The 18398-nt window shown below is 38.9% G+C and overlaps 1 protein-coding gene and 2 long non-coding RNA genes across 3 annotated transcripts; 1 reads left to right on the top strand and 2 right to left on the bottom strand.

Annotated features, from left to right (window-relative positions):
• Positions 1 to 5275: 5275 nt before the first annotated feature.
• Positions 5276 to 6059, bottom strand: LOC149393291 (uncharacterized). The gene is made up of 2 exons (XR_016299852.1): positions 5959 to 6059; positions 5276 to 5467 (listed from the first exon to the last, which is right to left on the bottom strand). It is a non-coding gene; the product is annotated as an uncharacterized LOC149393291 (long non-coding RNA).
• Positions 6060 to 9479: 3420 nt separating this feature from the next.
• On the bottom strand, positions 9480 to 10534 carry LOC149393292 (uncharacterized). Its single transcript, XR_016299888.1, has 2 exons — positions 10163 to 10534; positions 9480 to 9671 (listed from the first exon to the last, which is right to left on the bottom strand). It is a non-coding gene; the product is annotated as an uncharacterized LOC149393292 (long non-coding RNA).
• Positions 10535 to 12227: 1693 nt separating this feature from the next.
• On the top strand, positions 12228 to 15108 carry LOC149393293 (Sec23/Sec24 protein transport family protein). The gene is made up of 2 exons (XM_089618370.1): positions 12228 to 12859; positions 12945 to 15108. Exons 1-2 carry the CDS (start codon positions 12281 to 12283, stop codon positions 14577 to 14579), a joined length of 2214 nt encoding a protein of 737 aa, XP_089474496.1. The 5' UTR covers positions 12228 to 12280; the 3' UTR covers positions 14580 to 15108.
• Positions 15109 to 18398: the final 3290 nt, after the last annotated feature.

Genomic DNA, 18398 nt, shown 5'->3' on the forward strand with positions numbered 1-18398 from the left:
AGCACACGGGGTGGTGAGTACCCATTTGTGTTTGTCGACAGTAAGGACTATGTCGAGGTTACGTTTCCAGTCGACGTAATTGTCGCCTTCGAGTTTATTCGAGGAAAGAATGGTTGAGAGAGGGTTGAGAGACATATTGCCTATAAAAGTTGAAACAAGTTTATGATTAGTCTTTGGTTTAGGATTTAAGTTTTATTTAAGACTTGATAAAATCCAAAGGTGTTATAAACCAAACGATAATTTACTCCCTCAAGAGAAGGCCGCAAAAAATCTCCATTTATAAGTAAATGACACATCATTAATGCTTAGCCAAGATGTCAATACACCAATTTTGACTAGCCACCTTTTAAATTGGTTTGATCACTCGCTTCCTTTCGCAGAGCCTCAAGGGAGGATTACTAGGGATTGAGCCTAAGTGTGCAACCAACCACTTAGTTCAAAAGGTCAACTTTGAAAAACAATCCCCCAAGGGGAGGCCTTGTCATCATCATTTCACTCTCGGACGTAGCTCATTGAGCAATGATCGAAGCAAAAACGCCTTAGAGTACTCCCATTTAAGAGAGGGCCACAAGAGCGGCTCTTAGTCTCACGTTAATTGCTTCTTTCATTAGTGTTGGGGATTGTGGGTTACAAAAAACAAGTCTAACCCTCCCACTTAGTCAATTCAAACTATGACTTTAGCAAAATAGCCATAATTTCGTTAGGTATAGCAAAATAGCCAATTGAGAGTACTACAAATTTTAATCATGTCTTCATAAAGCTTACATTCTGTCTTTATAGTTCGTTGGGATTAAATTTAATCCAACCTAGATTAATCTTACTTTAGCTAGTTTGCTTATAGTTGACAAATTATGGCTATTTTGCAAAAGCTTAAGTTTTATTTGGCTATATAGCCGCTTGACCCTTAATTAATATACATATATAACTGTAATTTTTTTATACTATTTACACGATTTCCTTATTAATAAATGATTCATAGATTGAAACGAGATGTTTTATTCAATAGTCATTATAATTTAAGTATCATTCTTATGATGCAAATAAATAAATAAATAAATAAAAGGAAAAATTGTACAAAATAGTCATTTGAAACTCATTGATTAGCAAAATAGTCAAAGTTTCAACTTTTTAGCAAAATAGTCAAATTTAGGTTTTCAAAATTTTTTTGATAGCCAAGATTAAATTTTTTGACGATTATTATAAGCAATTTATCACTTTCAAAAAACTTAATCTTGAGTTCAAAATTTTTTTTTGAAACCAACTTGTTGCACATTTTGGCTATTTCACTCAATTAAGACAAACCTTGACTATTTTACAAATTCATAACTTTAAATTGGCTATTTAGCTACATTACCCAAAAGGAAAAATTGTACAAAAATAAAATGATTTTTTGTAAGTTTTTCACTATTTATTCTTTTTATTTCTCGATATTAATAATTTTTTTTATCTTAATATTATTTATTATTTTTAAATAAATATAAATAGACATTCCTTGTTTTTTTTATTATTAAAAATATGGAGTTTCGGTTTTCTACAACCTATATATAATTTTCATGTAATATATATATATATATATATATATATATATATATATATTATTTTATATGAAATTTATCAATATACTCGTCGGTATTCGATATATAAGTGATTTTGAAACGGTATAAATCGGTAGTTGTATTAAAATAATTCTGACCTATCCGTCGATAGTCGATATTTCAGTATAATCAAAATCTCGGTATCGATATTTTAAACATTGGTTTAATGCAATTGAAAATTTATTGGACACTAGCATTTAAAATCAAGCTAGTAGATTTGAGTCAGTGGAGTAATTGCTACAATATGAGGCAGCTCGACATATACGGGGGCCTTGGGCGATAAGCAAATTAAGGGGCCTTAAAATATCATGAGTTAAAAAGAATTAAAAATTATACATAACCAAATAATGATAAATTAAATTATAAAAATGAAGTTACATCTTAATAAATATTTCATAGTAGTCATATCTAATCTGTATTCTAGGATAAAACTCAATTTCATAATTGATCAGTTGAAAATAAGAATACGAAACCGAAATTAAAAATTATAATATAAAAAACAATAGAAAGAAATTAGGAGATAAAGAATGATAAAGTTGAAATTACTTTATGTATATATAATTAGTATGTCTATTCTTCAATATACTAATGTTTTATTTCTGCATGAAGTACCAAGAAAACCACAATACTATTGACATTCATTAATCAAACAAAAACTCTTTGACATCTTCGATTGTTTTAAGTTGAGAATTCCATTTAAATTAGGATATTAGTACACAACTACATATGTATAAATATAATAACTTTTTAATTTTTTTTAAGTGGGGCCTAGTGAATGGTGGGGGCCTTGGGCAATTGCCTTTTTTGCCCTCTCCTTGAGCCGGACCTGGTTACAATAGATTACGAGTTATTGATAAACATACAACAAATAACATTAAGTGAAATGGTCATATGTTACAAGTAGTCTTTGAATGCTTCATGACATCAAAGTAATTCATGTTTAAGATGCGATATAAAAATCGGTTGGTTGTACACGAGATGTGATATTTAAGAAAGTTACTGAAAAGTACTAAACAGAAATGTTTTTTAGAAACATCTGTTAAGTACCGACTCTAAGAATTAAAAGAATTGAGAAGCGATGTCTTTGAAGAAGTTCATTATGACTTAAATGAAAAATCTCTAAGTATACATATCTTTGATAAATACGAGAACGTATTATTCAAGTAGACTCAAGAGGTTTAGATTGTGTTTCACAAAAGCTAAACAAAAAAGAGTTAGAGGATAGATAGGGAGTATCGAGTCATGAATATGCTAAAATAACTTTCTAATCCTCAGTATCGTAGAAGAAAACTAGTTGATACCATATGTGAGATTGTTGAAGAAATATCACCTTCTTCTTATAAACAAAAGGAATTAGGTGAAAATTAAAGACTTAACATCAGTCACGATTAAGTTTAAAACACATGTCATGTCGTATATAAGAGTAAAAAATAAAAAATGAGATTTGAATGAGGATGCCCCACTTTGCTTAAACTATAAGCTTTTATGTCTCCATTGTGTTTATTTTTATATCATACTAATTTTGATGTTAATTTTCATGTAAATGTGATGCATGAGAGAAATATAAAAAGGGCATTAAAACGTCGATTTCGTGACGATAATCCCAAAACTCGAAAACTGCGGTGATCGATGGAAATTGGGGAGAAAATAATATGGAAATTTGAAAATATTGTGCCGACGGAAATAGCAGGGGCTGGCTAAAATTTAAAAAAAACATGGAAATGCCGATTGAAATAATGTTACATAATTTTAAATATAAAAAATAAATTTCATACTACCATACACATAACAAAATTAGTTTCAAACACACTCATAATAAGTTTAAACTTCAAACTCAAGTCTCAAACACACACAATAAGTTCAAACTTATAACTCAAGTCTCAAACACACATAATAAGTTCATATATTATAAAAAAAAAAAAAAAAAAAAAAACAAACAAACAAAAGATCCAAAACACATAAAAAGTTCAAAACACTTACTAAGTTCAAAACAGATAAAAAGTTTCAATAGTAACTTGAGTGGCGGTGGAGTTGATAGCCCCGGATCGTGCATGGAGGTCACAATATTCAAACCATGTCATGTGACTCGCATAGGTCATGGTGTAGCTGTTGAGATGCATATTGTAGTTTAGTTGGTCACCTCCAACAATATTGCAGAGGAAAGGATACTGAGGTAATACTCCAATTAGGTGATGATAGGATACAACATATCCAACAGTTTGAGGCGAATCATCATCTACGGAGTCCATGGAGGCAGGGACGGAAAAATGAATAGGCACGAGCACTGTATAAGGACATGCGTAAAGATATAGATACGAAGCTTCACCTCATATGTACGGCATTTGGTCAAACGACATTGAGCCAAATTAAGTCGCGATGGAATCGACGTCATAATCAATAGAAGACATGGACATGGTGGAACCCATTCCTATCTGTCTATGTCACGCCCCGGGAAAAGTGAGGCGTGATTAGAATATAAAAAAAAAACACTAATAAACTTTACATAACTAACCCACGGTGCATACTCAGTTATTTACTTTACAAATCCAAAGATAAAAGAAAGAAAACGAAAAATAAACCAACCTTCGACACTTGATAGTCTATCCAGCGAAAACCTTCAAACTCTCGACCACACTTAATCCCGAGGTCGTCCTAACACTTCTTCTTACTTTCCTGGTTATACAGATAATTTAAGAAAAAACAAAGAAACGTAGGGGTGAGCTTGAGGCCCAGTAGGTGTTATAATATTTGGCTCGATTTTAAAAAAAAATATAGATTTTCAAAAACAATTATTCTCATATATCATAGTACTATTCTTGTCCCGTGTAGATCTACATACACGTACAAGTATATCCATCGTCACGTGTTGATATCCAACCACGTACGAGTCTAACTTGCAGAAAAGTAAACGTGCATTGAATGATGAAATATGCAAATGCAAAATGCGATTTTTATGCTGGTGGCCTGCCACCGCCTGCCCACATAACCCGTGGCATTCATCTGATCAGAATGGTGCACTCTCCACACCCTTTTATATATACGCATGCATTCTCCGCTTCGTATATATAAGGATCCGGCTATCCCAGGCCAATAAAGAAAAATATTATATTTATATTTTTCAAATAAGGGATATATGTATAATACTGAAAATATTCTCAACTTCATGATCAGATATTCTGAGATGAAGTTCCGCCACATTTTCTAAGAACGGTCTAGGTTTCGTGGCACGTTCACAACCATTTTCATTTCGAAAATAATATATACTTGAGGCCAAACCATAAAATCAGGAGAGAAGGGTTATAATAACCTACCTCGAGATTAAACGTCTATGTCGCTCGTCCACGAGACGTTCGCTCGTCCTGTGAACCCAAACGTTCACTAACACCGTGAATCCAGACGTTCACTTACACCGTGAACCCTTTAAACGGCTCCCAACTCGTTATCCTATTCCGATAAATAATAATCAGATTAGATTCTCAACGGAATCCACAAATTCGAGTTTACTAAAGACGAAGCACGTAAACAACAATCCGGTGGAAATTTCCAATTTCCCAAATACTAAGCTCGAACCAAAATCGAGAATCAATTATCGAATCAATTCAAGTTTGAATTTCAATAATTAATTCAAACTCGAGTCTCAAATTCACATTTCCCCTTATATTCGTGAAATCCTTATAAACTCGTTCAACAAGTCAATAAATTTTTAACTTGTCAATAAATTTTACAAAAAAACCAAACATGAAATCCAAAATACATTCCCAACTCTTTCGATACTAAACTCGATCCAGAACAGAGAAAGATTAGCTATTAATTTAAAATCTTCGCATCACAGAGTTCCAATGCTTCTGTGCTGAAGCATTTAACTCCAAGCCCTGTGACACGAGACAAAGTAAATAAGTCGACCCATTAATTCCATATCCAAATATCGGAGCAACAATTCTCAAACTAACACAATAAATCTGAAACTCAAACTCAGCCAAACAAAAACATAACGACTCAGTTACACGGCCAAGAATAACATACACGGCCAAGTCTCACGGTCAAAACCAAATCACGTCCAAACTTGTTCAAAAACCAATAACAACCACAAATCCAAACATAATTCAACCCAAGAACATCCAATCACGTCCAGAAAATCAAAACCCCCAATTTCATGAACGAGGAACCCTAACTCTGTGAAATTCGGCCAAAAAAATCCAAAGAACAATTTCAATCCACAATTTTCGAGTACTAACATCACAAACAAGGTCACACAACCATCCAAGACATCAATTTCCCGAAATTACTCAAGAAAATCAAAATCCCTAAATTGATTTTCATCTCTAGCTTTTCAGATTTCAACCCGGGTAAGAGAAATTATTACCTTGTTTCGTGAAATTGATAGTCTTCGATGCTCACCACTCCTTCTCCGGCGATTTCCTTTGGTCCGGCGTCCCTTGGTGGCTCGCGGCGACCGTTTTCCCTCAGCCACGGCACGCGCTCGAGATGGGTTTCGGGTCTCGGTGACTTGCTGTCGGCCGAGCTTCCTCTTCCTCCGCGAGCTCAACTCCGTCTCACTCTCTCTCCCTCTCTCGGTCTCTCTCTCGCTCTCTCCCCCGAGTTCTCTTTCTTCTTCTTCTTCTTTCTTTTCTTTCTTCTCTTTTTTTTTCCTGGTTTGCGCTTTGCCTTAGTCGGCCAAGTGATATATATCACTTACAAAAGTTTCCAGACTCTTGATGACGTGGCAATGCTATACTTATCCTTTTATTTACAATCCAACCCCTTTTTCCTTGTTTTCATTCAAATGAGCCCGGAAAATATGACAACCACGTCCTTGTCACAAAATTTTGTGACTAAAACCGTAACCGATCGAACTTTTAATTAAAAGACTCGAACCGAGAATTTTCTCGTTTGTTCTCGATTCATTAAAATATATTTAAGGTTTCTCGGAAATAATTCTCATCCTTGAGAATTTATTTTCTTAAATTAATTTCTGGAACATTTCCTCGGAATTAATTTCTTATTCGAGACGAACTCGATAAATCCTTCTTTTTATTCCGAGATTTCTCTTTACCTTAATATATTTCAAATCCAAAAATACTAGAAATACTTCATAGAAAATTAATCACATAATTTTCTCGTCCTTTGGTTAAACTTAATTTACAACATTAAGTTTACAATTTCGAGTCGCTACAGTTCTCCCCTCCTTAGAGAAATTTCGTCCCGAAATTTAAGATCTAACTGGTTACATGGAACAAGCATGGATATTTCTCCATCATGCTACTCATGTTCTTGCGCATCCTTCGAGTAAATCAAAATGTCATCAATGAAAACAATGACGAGCTGATCCAAGAATGGTCGAAAAACTCGATTCATCATATCCATAAAAGCTGCAGGAGCGCTCGTTAATCCAAAAGGCATTACCAGGAACTCAAAATGACCATAACGAGTCATGAAAGCCGTCTTGAGAATATCCTCTTCACGAACCTTCAACTGATGATACCCAGATCTCAGATCTATCTTGGAAAAGAATCGAGATCCTCCCAGTTGGTCAAACAACTCGTCAACTCTTGTAAAGGTATCGAGGATAAGATCAATACATAACTCTATCTCCCGATCAGGCGGCAGACTAGTTAACTCTTCTGGAAAACGTTGGGAAATTCATCCACAACAGAAATAACTAATCATGTATTAGAGTCTTCTACGTCGACTTCTGATACCGAAAGAAGTGCATAACATGAAAACTTTCTTCGTCCTCCAACGTAGGACTTCATAGTATAAGTCTGCATCCTCTTACCTTGGCCTCCCTGATAAGGAACTATCTCCCTAGATTCCATACGTAGCTTAACTCTTTGCCAATGGAAATCTAGTTGAACTCTATATGTTGACAACCAATCTATGTCAGAACATTACCTTTTACGTACATAGGTTGTCCATGTATTCTCCATATTCAACCATCATCACTAGGCCATATCTTAGAAGACTTTCCATGTCCAGCTCATCCTTGTTCATACGCTTGGCTATCTTTAAACAAAAGCCTCAAAGCCATCCTCAAACCTTATGCACTTCATGTGCTTGGTTTCGATAATGAGAGTGCAAAACGCACCCTATCACAACCTTGTCTCTCATTGAGACGCTATTATCTTCCTTTATCGAGGTCCACCAACTTCCATCCAGAAAGCATTGTACGTAGAACAATCCCTTTATTTGTTCTCACGTCATGAGCATTGTACATTTTCGTGAACAGTCCTTACGTTAAACTAGCACGAGCTTCGTGCTTAGTTACCATGAACTCTACGCAATACTCTAACGGAGTTCTGACTATATCCAACTGCATTACGATATTCTTAACCCAATAACCTGCAACTTCCAGAATCATATATCCTTAAATACGTGAATGTAGAAGTCCTAGAACTTTCAAAGACATCGACTTCTAGACGTACACGCGCTTCATCCTAAACACGTGTTGTCACTTCCTGAAAAACGATTTATTACTCAACCATACTCAAGAGGCTCAAGTGGACATAAGGATCCTTGTAACAAAGGAACATTTGAAGAACTCACATCCAGCGACCTTCAAAAACTACTATCGATGGACTATAGGTGTAAAGTAAACCGAGTATGCATTCCCTAGAGACTCTTAACCTAGAGCTCTGATACCACCCTGTCACGCCCCGGGAAAAGTGAGGCGTGATTAGAATATAAAAAAAAACACTAATAAACTTTACATAACTAACCCACGGTGCATACTCAGTTATTTACTTTACAAATCCAAAGATAAAAGAAAGAAAACGAAAAATAAACCAACCTTCGACACTTGATAGTCTATCCAGCGAAAACCTTCAAACTCTCGACCACACTTAATCCCGAGGTCGTCCTAACACTTCTTCTTACTTTCCTGGTTATACAGATAATTTAAGAAAAAACAAAGAAACGTAGGGGTGAGCTTGAGGCCCAGTAGGTGTTATAATATTTGGCTCGATTTTAAAAAAAAATATAGATTTTCAAAAACAATTATTCTCATATATCATAGTACTATTCTTGTCCCGTGTAGATCTACATACACGTACAAGTATATCCATCGTCACGTGTTGATATCCAACCACGTACGAGTCTAACTTGCAGAAAAGTAAACGTGCATTGAATGATGAAATATGCAAATGCAAAATGCGATTTTTATGCTGGTGGCCTGCCACCGCCTGCCCACATAACCCGTGGCATTCATCTGATCAGAATGGTGCACTCTCCACACCCTTTTATATATACGCATGCATTCTCCGTTTCGTATATATAAGGATCCGGCTATCCCAGGCCAATAAAGAAAAATATTATATTTATATTTTTCAAATAAGGGATATATGTATAATACTGAAAATATTCTCAACTTCATGATCAGATATTCTGAGATGAAGTTCCGCCACATTTTCTAAGAACGGTCTAGGTTTCGTGGCACGTTCACAACCATTTTCATTTCGAAAATAATATATACTTGAGGCCAAACCATAAAATCAGGAGAGAAGGGTTATAATAACCTACCTCGAGATTAAACGTCTATGTCGCTCGTCCACGAGACGTTCGCTCGTCCTGTGAACCCAAACGTTCACTAACACCGTGAATCCAGACGTTCACTTACACCGTGAACCCTTTAAACGGCTCCCAACTCGTTATCCTATTCCGATAAATAATAATCAGATTAGATTCTCAACGGAATCCACAAATTCGAGTTTACTAAAGACGAAGCACGTAAACAACAATCCGGTGGAAATTTCCAATTTCCCAAATACTAAGCTCGAACCAAAATCGAGAATCAATTATCGAATCAATTCAAGTTTGAATTTAAATAATTAATTCAAACTCGAGTCTCAAATTCACATTTCCCCTTATATTCGTGAAATCCTTATAAACTCGTTCAACAAGTCAATAAATTTTTAACTTGTCAATAAATTTTACAAAAAAACCAAACATGAAATCCAAAATACATTCCCAACTCTTTCGATACTAAACTCGATCCAGAACAGAGAAAGATTAGCTATTAATTTAAAATCTTCGCATCACAGAGTTCCAATGCTTCTGTGCTGAAGCATTTAACTCCAAGCCCTGTGACACGAGACAAAGTAAATAAGTCGACCCATTAATTCCATATCCAAATATCGGAGCAACAATTCTCAAACTAACACAATAAATCTGAAACTCAAACTCAGCCAAACAAAAACATAACGACTCAGTTACACGGCCAAGAATAACATACACGGCCAAGTCTCACGGTCAAAACCAAATCACGTCCAAACTTGTTCAAAAACCAATAACAACCACAAATCCAAACATAATTCAACCCAAGAACATCCAATCACGTCCAGAAAATCAAAACCCCCAATTTCATGAACGAGGAACCCTAACTCTGTGAAATTCGGCCAAAAAAATCCAAAGAACAATTTCAATCCACAATTTTCGAGTACTAACATCACAAACAAGGTCACACAACCATCCAAGACATCAATTTCCCGAAATTACTCAAGAAAATCAAAATCCCTAAATTGATTTTCATCTCTAGCTTTTCAGATTTCAACCCGGGTAAGAGAAATTATTACCTTGTTTCGTGAAATTGATAGTCTTCGATGCTCACCACTCCTTCTCCGGCGATTTCCTTTGGTCCGGCGTCCCTTGGTGGCTCGCGGCGACCGTTTTCCCTCAGCCACGGCGCGCGCTCGAGATGGGTTTCGGGTCTCGGTGACTTGCTGTCGGCCGAGCTTCCTCTTCCTCCGCGAGCTCAACTCCGTCTCACTCTCTCTCCCTCTCTCGGTCTCTCTCTCGCTCTCTCCCCCGAGTTCTCTTTCTTCTTCTTCTTCTTTCTTTTCTTTCTTCTCTTTTTTTTTCCTGGTTTGCGCTTTGCCTTAGTCGGCCAAGTGATATATATCACTTACAAAAGTTTCCAGACTCTTGATGACGTGGCAATGCTATACTTATCCTTTTATTTACAATCCAACCCCTTTTTCCTTGTTTTCATTCAAATGAGCCCGGAAAATATGACAACCACGTCCTTGTCACAAAATTTTGTGACTAAAACCGTAACCGATCGAACTTTTAATTAAAAGACTCGAACCGAGAATTTTCTCGTTTGTTCTCGATTCATTAAAATATATTTAAGGTTTCTCGGAAATAATTCTCATCCTTGAGAATTTATTTTCTTAAATTAATTTCTGGAACATTTCCTCGGAATTAATTTCTTATTCGAGACGAACTCGATAAATCCTTCTTTTTATTCCGAGATTTCTCTTTACCTTAATATATTTCAAATCCAAAAATACTAGAAATACTTCATAGAAAATTAATCACATAATTTTCTCGTCCTTTGGTTAAACTTAATTTACAACATTAAGTTTACAATTTCGAGTCGCTACAGTCTACCACCAAGGGTCATGCTCAAAAAAAGAAAAAAAGTCACAAAATTGGCCTAAAATATCATCAACACAAAAACAATGAATTATCACCGACACATCAGCGATTTTACGGTGACGCCGCACCGAAATTGTTGATTTTTGAATAGAGGGAGTCGAAAATACCAGAGCACGGTCGAAATAGCGCTACTCTATCGACGTTTGGGTTTGGCGAAGTTCATCGATTGTTTTAGAGTTTGTATCGACGAAATAATACCTCATTGTCCCTTTTTTTTTCCTAAACCAAACGACATTGGTCGCCGAAACGACATGAAAATGACATGACAAGGCAATATCGGCGAAATGATCAGAATGATACATTTGTGTCGGAATCTAAAAAATAATGCAATTTCGACGAATTTTCACCGAAATTTTAATCCTTGATTAAAACCTAACATGAAATAAAATAAGGGAAAATAACACATTTATATCCTGTGTTTTAGTGAAATGTCGAGTTTAACCCCCGGTTTTCAAAAATGTCGAGTTCATACCCTCTGTCTAACTAAAATGACGAAATTATACAATCTGTTTAACTAAAATGACGAAATTATACCCTGAAATGAATAACAGCGTCACAAATGTCATTTTCATTGATATTAACTCTTATATAAGAAAAACCAAATCAAATCTAAATCAGTGCCCTAACTTCCAAATTCTCAATTTTGAAATAAAAATAGCCTTAAATTGAAATTAAATAATAAAACTCATACCTCCTAAGAAATGACTTCATTCTGTGTTTGAATTGTAACTCTAAATCCTTGATTCTCTGTTCGAATATGCGATTTTGATGACTATCAACTATCGATGTTTACCCCTTTGCCTCTTTCTGTGTTCTTCACGATTAAGAGACTGTTGTTTATTTTTTAGTTTGTAAATAAATTATATATATGGCGCGAATGAATAAAGATAATTGATGTTTATATATAAATATTATAGTCTAACGTCAATGAAAAGTCAATAAAAAGAATATTTGTGACACTGTTGTCTATTTCAGGGTATAATTTCGTCATTTTAGTTCAACAGAGGGTATAATTTCGTCATTTTAGTTAAACAGAGGGTATGAACTCGACATTTTTGAAAATCGAGGGTTAAACTCGATATTTCACTAAAACACAGGGTATAAATGTGTTATTTTCCCAATAAATAATGAATAAAGAAGAACAAAAAACGACACATTCAGAACAAAGACAATGTCGTCGTTTACAGAACAAACGCATAAACAAGGAAACAAACAGACACACTCACTCCTCCGATCCGATCCCCTCCATAGAAATGGACTTCGCGGAGCTGGAAGCGATCGAAGGCCTCCGATGGCCATGGAACTCGTGGCCAACACCACCTTCGTCATCAGCTTCTCTCCCGATCCCCTTAAGCGTGATGTGCACGCCATTGATGCACCAATCAGAGCTCCCCGTCCTCCCCTACGACCCCGTCCTCTGCGCCCACTGCGGCGCCGCGCTCAACCCCTACGCGCGCGTGCACTACACCTCCCGCATCTGGACTTGCCCCTTCTGCCTCCGCCGCAACCCCTACGCCGCCCCCCACGCCGACGGAACCAGTCTCCCCGCCGAGCTCTTCCCCACCTACAGCGCCGTCGAGTACCGATGCTCCGGCGACGGAGCTTCGGCTTCTCCGGCTTTCGTGTTTGTCGTCGACGTCGCTTCTTCTTCCGCGGAGGAGGAGCTTCAGGCGCTTAAGGGAGAGCTGCTGAGAGTCGTGGAGCGGATGCCGGAGAGCGTTTTGGTTGGCTTGATTACGTTTGATTCCATGGTTAGGGTTCATGATCTAGGGTTTGGTGAGTGCTCTAGGGTGGTTTTGCTTCGCGGAGATAGAGAGGTTTCGGCGGATCAGGTACTTCTTTTCCTCTCTTTCTCTGTTGTTGGAATGTGTTCGACGAACGAACGAAGGGAATTTAAATTTCTTTCTCTATGATTAGACCCAACGATTTCTCGGATTGAAACACACGAAGCACAGGCAACAATTTCTGCTGCCAATTTCGGAGTGCGATTTCAACGTCACCACCGCGATCGACGAGATACGGCCGTCGCGGGAAGCCGCGCGTGGCCAACGCGCCGGGAGGTGCACCGGCGCTGCGATATCGGCCGCGGTGGCTCTGCTCGAAGGATGCTCCGTCACCACCGGCTCCAGAGTCATGGTGTTCACTTCCGGGCCCGCCACGCTCGGTCCGGGCATCGTCGTGGACCCCGATCTCGGCCGTTCGATCCGGACCCACCGCGACCTGATCAACGGCTCCGCCCAGCACTACGCCAAGTCCCGAAGGTTCTACGAGCGGCTCTCGACGCGGCTCGCGGGATCGTCGATCGTTTTGGACGTGTTCGCGTGCTCGCTGGACCAGACCGGCGCGGCGGAGATGAAGCCCGCCGTAGAGCGCTCCGGCGGATTCATGCTCTTGTCCGACTCCTTCGACTCCGCACAGCTCCGCGGCTGCCTCTCCCACATCTTCGCGCGCGACGAGAACGACCCGAAAAAGCTCGCGATGTTCCTCGACGCCACCGTCGAGATCGTCACCACCGCGGACGTCAAAATCTCCGGCGCCCTCGGCCCCTGCGTCTCTCTCCGGAAGAGCCACGGCCTCGTCGACGACCGCGAGACCGGCGAGGGCGGGACCCACGCGTGGCGGCTCGGGTCCCTCACCGACAAGACCTGCCTCGCCTTCTTCTTCCGGGCCAGCCCGGACCGAGAGCCCTCGCCCGGGTCGGCCTTTTTGGTCCAGATCTCGACCCGGTTCCGAACCGGGCCGGAGATTCGGAGGCGGGTCGTGACCGCCGCGAGAAGGTGGGTCGCGAAGGGCTCGCCGGAGATCGCGGCGGGCTTCGACCAGGAGGCCGCGGCCGCCGTGACCGCCAGGCTGGCGGTCCACCGGCTCGAGACCGGGGTCCGCGTCCGAGAGGTGATCAGAGAGCTCGACGACTCGCTGATCCGATTCGCGGCGGAGTTCGGGGACTACGTGGCGGAGGACCCGTCCACGTTCCGCCTCGCCCCGAACCTCTCTCTGTACCCGCAGTTCATGTACCACCTCCGGCGGTCCCACTTCGTGGAGGTCCTCAACACGGTCCCGGACGAGACGGCCCACGCCAGGCTGGCGCTGCTCCGGGAGGGCGTGGCGGGGTCCACGGTGATGGTCCAGCCGACCCTGACGGAATATTCCTTCGAGGGCCCGCCGGCGCCGGCGCTCCTCGACATCCGCTCCGTCACGCCCGACTCCATCCTCCTCTTCGACTCCTACTTCTGCGTGGTCATCCACTACGGGACGAAGATCGCGCGGTGGAGGAAGCTCGGCTACCACCGCGACCCCGCGCAGGAGAACCTCCGGAAGCTTCTGGAAGCCCCCGAGGCGGACGCGGCGGCGCTCCTCGCGGAGCGGGTCCCGGCGCCGAGGCTCGTCAGGTGCGACCAGCACAGCAGCGAGGCCAGGTTCCTTCTCGCGAAGCTCAACCCGTCTGTCACCCACAACACCACTCACACGGGCGGCTCCGACGTCGTTCTCACCGATGATTTGAGCCTCGAAGCGTTTCTGGATCACTTGCAGGTACTGGCTGTTCAGGGCTGATCTGCTTCGAACCTTTGTGTATAGAGTTTTTTTTCTTTCTTTCATTCTTCATTACATGATTTATATAGGATTGGTTTTTAGTCCCCATATCAGATAGAGCAGTTTGACAAAAGGAGAATGGCTGATTAGGTTCTGTGTTAAGGTAGTTCATGAGTCTTGTGACTACAATTCTTGGACTGTCTTAATAGAAGAGGGATCTTTTTTTATCAAAGGAAAGTTTATTTTCTTTAATTTGTATTACATGATCTTTATAGAGTGGGATTTTTGGTAGTAATTATAGTGTGAGATTTGAGAGGGAGTAAGTGTGTAGTAGCTGCCTTTAGAGCGATTTTTAGCCTTCACATGAATTGGTACATTGATTTTGTTGTATAGTTAGAGAAAAAAAAGAAAAAAGAAAAAAAAAAGGTGCAGTTTTGAAGGTCGTAAGCTGTATAAACTGTTTTATGTGTGGCAATTCATGAGTGAATAGAGATGGACTCTTTCATAATTGGATCGGAAATTTTTATCAATGGATGATTATTTTGCATTATTTCTATTCAGTGATTTTTATTGCATGATAAGCTGTATCAGTTTTTATTTCTTATGTTTGAATAATTATAATGTGAGATTTGGGAGAATACGTGTGTTTGTCGTACTTAGCCCATAACAAACAAATTTGCATAACGAAATAGGGACATAAGATGGTAGGGGTGTAATAGAGGGGAAAATTTCATAACTAAAAACATGGGTCACTTTTTAAATTTCAATCATATTCTTAAAACATATCCTCATTCTTCATAAATTTAGTCCATAATCGTTTTTTTCCGGATAAAAATACCCTGATATTTCATAAATTGAGTCAACAATTATTAAAATCTGATCATCAATTGTTGAAATTACTGTTATTGAAATATGATTTATTGAAATTTGGTTAATTGTTGTTTGAAATCTAGTCAATAGTTATCGAAACATGATCAATAACTATTAAAATATGATTAACTATTATTGAAATATGATCAACAATTATTAAAATTTGGTTAACTGTTATTGAAATTTGGTTAACTGTTATTTATAAAAATTAAAAAGTTCAGTGTCTAATATTGAAAAAAGTCACTACTAGAAATATGACATTTAGCGACTGAAGTATTAGCGACGACTAAATCGTCGCTAAATTTTCGTCGCTAATCAACCTTTTAGCGACGATAATTCCGTCGCTAATTATTTGGTGCCAAAACTTCTAAAGTTTGGCGGCAAAGATAATTAGCGACGAATTTATCGTCGCTAAATGTGTAAATTCGTCGCTAAGTTCGCGGGGAAACAATTAGCGACTATTAAATCGTCGCTAATAGTTTGGAATTAATTTCGAAATTTAACGAAATTCAAAGAGGGAAAAATCCCCCCAAAATAATTTAAATGAAATGATTTAGCGACGATTTTATCGTCGCTAAATATGTAAAAATATATTAGCGACGAGGAAATCGTCGCTAAATGCCTGGTTTATGAACTGAAAATTTAAGTTGATTTAGCTACGAAATTTAAAGACATTTAGCGACGATTAAATCGTCGCTAAATGTCTTTAAATACCAGATCGCGACCCAGACCCCTCATTCGCTCCCAAACCCTAAAATCTCTAAAATCTCTCTCTGGTTTCTCCTCCTCCGCCGTGCGCTTCCTCCGCCGTGTGCCGCCCCGACGCAGTCGACGCCGTGTGCCTCCCCGGTAAGTCTCTCTCTCCTCACTTCTCTCTCTCTCCTCACATCTCTCTCTCTCCTCACTATCTCTCTCCTGTCTGCAGCTCCGCTGCCGCTCCGCCGCCGACGCCGTCGCCGCTCCACCACCAACGCCGTCCTCGTCCTCGTCCTCGTCCTCGTCGTCCTCGTCCTCGTCCACCGTCCTCGTCTTCCTCGTCCTCGTCCACCGTCGTCGCGCGTCCACGGTAAGTTTATTTATTTATTTTTTTTTATAACTTTATATATAAAAATTGTTATATATAGTTATTTATATTATATAGTTAGTTATTAATTAGTATATAGTTATTTATATTAGGTAATTTAAATTATTTAAATTAAATTAGTTATAAATAAATGAAATTGTATGAATTAGTTATAAATATTTATATATATATAACTTTATTTATATATTAGTTATAAATGGTAATGAATTAATTAGTTATAAATTGTTAATTAACAGATTAGGTTTTAAAAATTGTGATATTATGCTTATTTGGGTGTTATAAATATTTATATATATATAAGTTATATTTTATATAATTACATAATTTAGTATATAGATATAAGTATTTATATAATTAGTTATAATTATATAGGATATAAGTATTTACATAATTAGTTATATATATAATTAGTTATAATTATATATAATTATTTAGGATATAAGTATTTAGGATATAATTTAGTATATAATTTAGTATTTAGGATTTAATTACGATATAATTTAGGATGTTTGATAATTTAAAATTGTAAATTGGGATTAGAGATTAATAAATTAGGAAATGTAATTTTGTTAATTACGATTAGAAAATTTAAAATTGTTTAAGTTTGTGTAGTTTATGTATGAATTAATGAATTAAAGGTAGTTTAACGAATTAGTTTAAAGGTAATTACTAACCGATTCTCTAAAGGTAACAAACTTAAATTAATGAATTAGTTTAACGAAAATTAGGTAGTTTATGTGAAATTAATTAATTGGTTATGGATTGAAATTGAAATTGGATTTAATTAGTTGTTTATAGATTTAAAAATGATCGAACCACTGAGGTTGGATTTATTGTTAGTTTTAGGATGTTTCTATGCAGGTTTTAAAGTTAAAAGCTGATGCCGGGTTGTTAAGTTTATGGGGGAGGTTCTGCCGAAATTTCGGTAGGATCGTATTTTGTTTTGAATTTCAGATGGCTGCGGCTACAGGAGCTGGAGGCAGCGGAGACGGGGATGACTTCTTAGCCCGTCTCCCGAATTATTGCCAGTCGGCGCCCGTACGTGATGGCGTCGAAGAAGAAGACGAGCATATCGAACCGGCCGTGCGTGGGCCGACGGTCGGGATTCGATCTGAGCGTGCACGGCGCCCCGGGGTGAAGGAAGTCGTCGTTTATAACGAGGAGTTTCAGTCGTTCTTGCAGCCAGAGCGCGAGATGGATCAGGATCTCGCGACGTTCGCGAACACGCTCGGGTTGGTCGTCCGAGACAAGATCTCGCCTACGGTCCCAAGGTGGACGAATGCGAACGTGGGGCCGGCGAAGGAGGCCGAGATCCGAGCAGCGATTCGAGACAAGTACGACATTCGAGTCGATGGTGATGCAACCGGGAAGAAGAAGGCGATTGTCGATGCGGAAATCATTCGAGACGCGAAGACTCGTCTTCGCGATTGGAGGCATACCTTGCGGTCATGGTTCGACATCGACTGCAAGAGCAGCGTACAGGTGGCGCGGTCGCTGAAACCGAGGACCGTTAAGCTCGACACCGAATGGGAGACGCTGATACAACGATATACGAGCGATGAATTTAAGGTAATCAAATCATTTATGTTAAATATGTGTTTACCCTTTTATTAAACGATTTGTTCTTTACGTGTACGGTTACTTATATTACAGGCCATTCAAGCGAAGAATAAGGCGAATCGTGCGAAGAAGAAGACGAAGACTCGACAGGGGACGATTGGGTTCTCGACCCACCGCATGAAGAACGTAAGTTTTATGTTTATATGATACATCAAATCGTTAAAATTATCTAACACTTGAAGTTTTGTTTACATGCAGAAGAGCGTCGAGACAGGCGCATTCGAGAGCTTGTTTGCGAACTACAAGCGCCAACATCAGTCCGACAA

This window comes from Urtica dioica, chromosome 6 (assembly GCF_054948205.1).
Source record: "Urtica dioica subsp. dioica isolate 48M chromosome 6, U.dioica_male_clone48M_v1_H2, whole genome shotgun sequence".
Classification (NCBI taxonomy): domain Eukaryota; kingdom Viridiplantae; phylum Streptophyta; class Magnoliopsida; order Rosales; family Urticaceae; genus Urtica; species Urtica dioica.

Coding starts and splice junctions, on each gene's coding strand:
- LOC149393293 (XM_089618370.1), top strand. CDS start 12,281: ATGGACTTCGCGGAGCTGGAAGCGATCGAAGGCCTCCGATGGCCATGG. Junction 12,860..12,944: donor GAGAGGTTTCGGCGGATCAG/GTACTTCTTTTC, acceptor CTCTATGATTAG/ACCCAACGATTTCTCGGATT.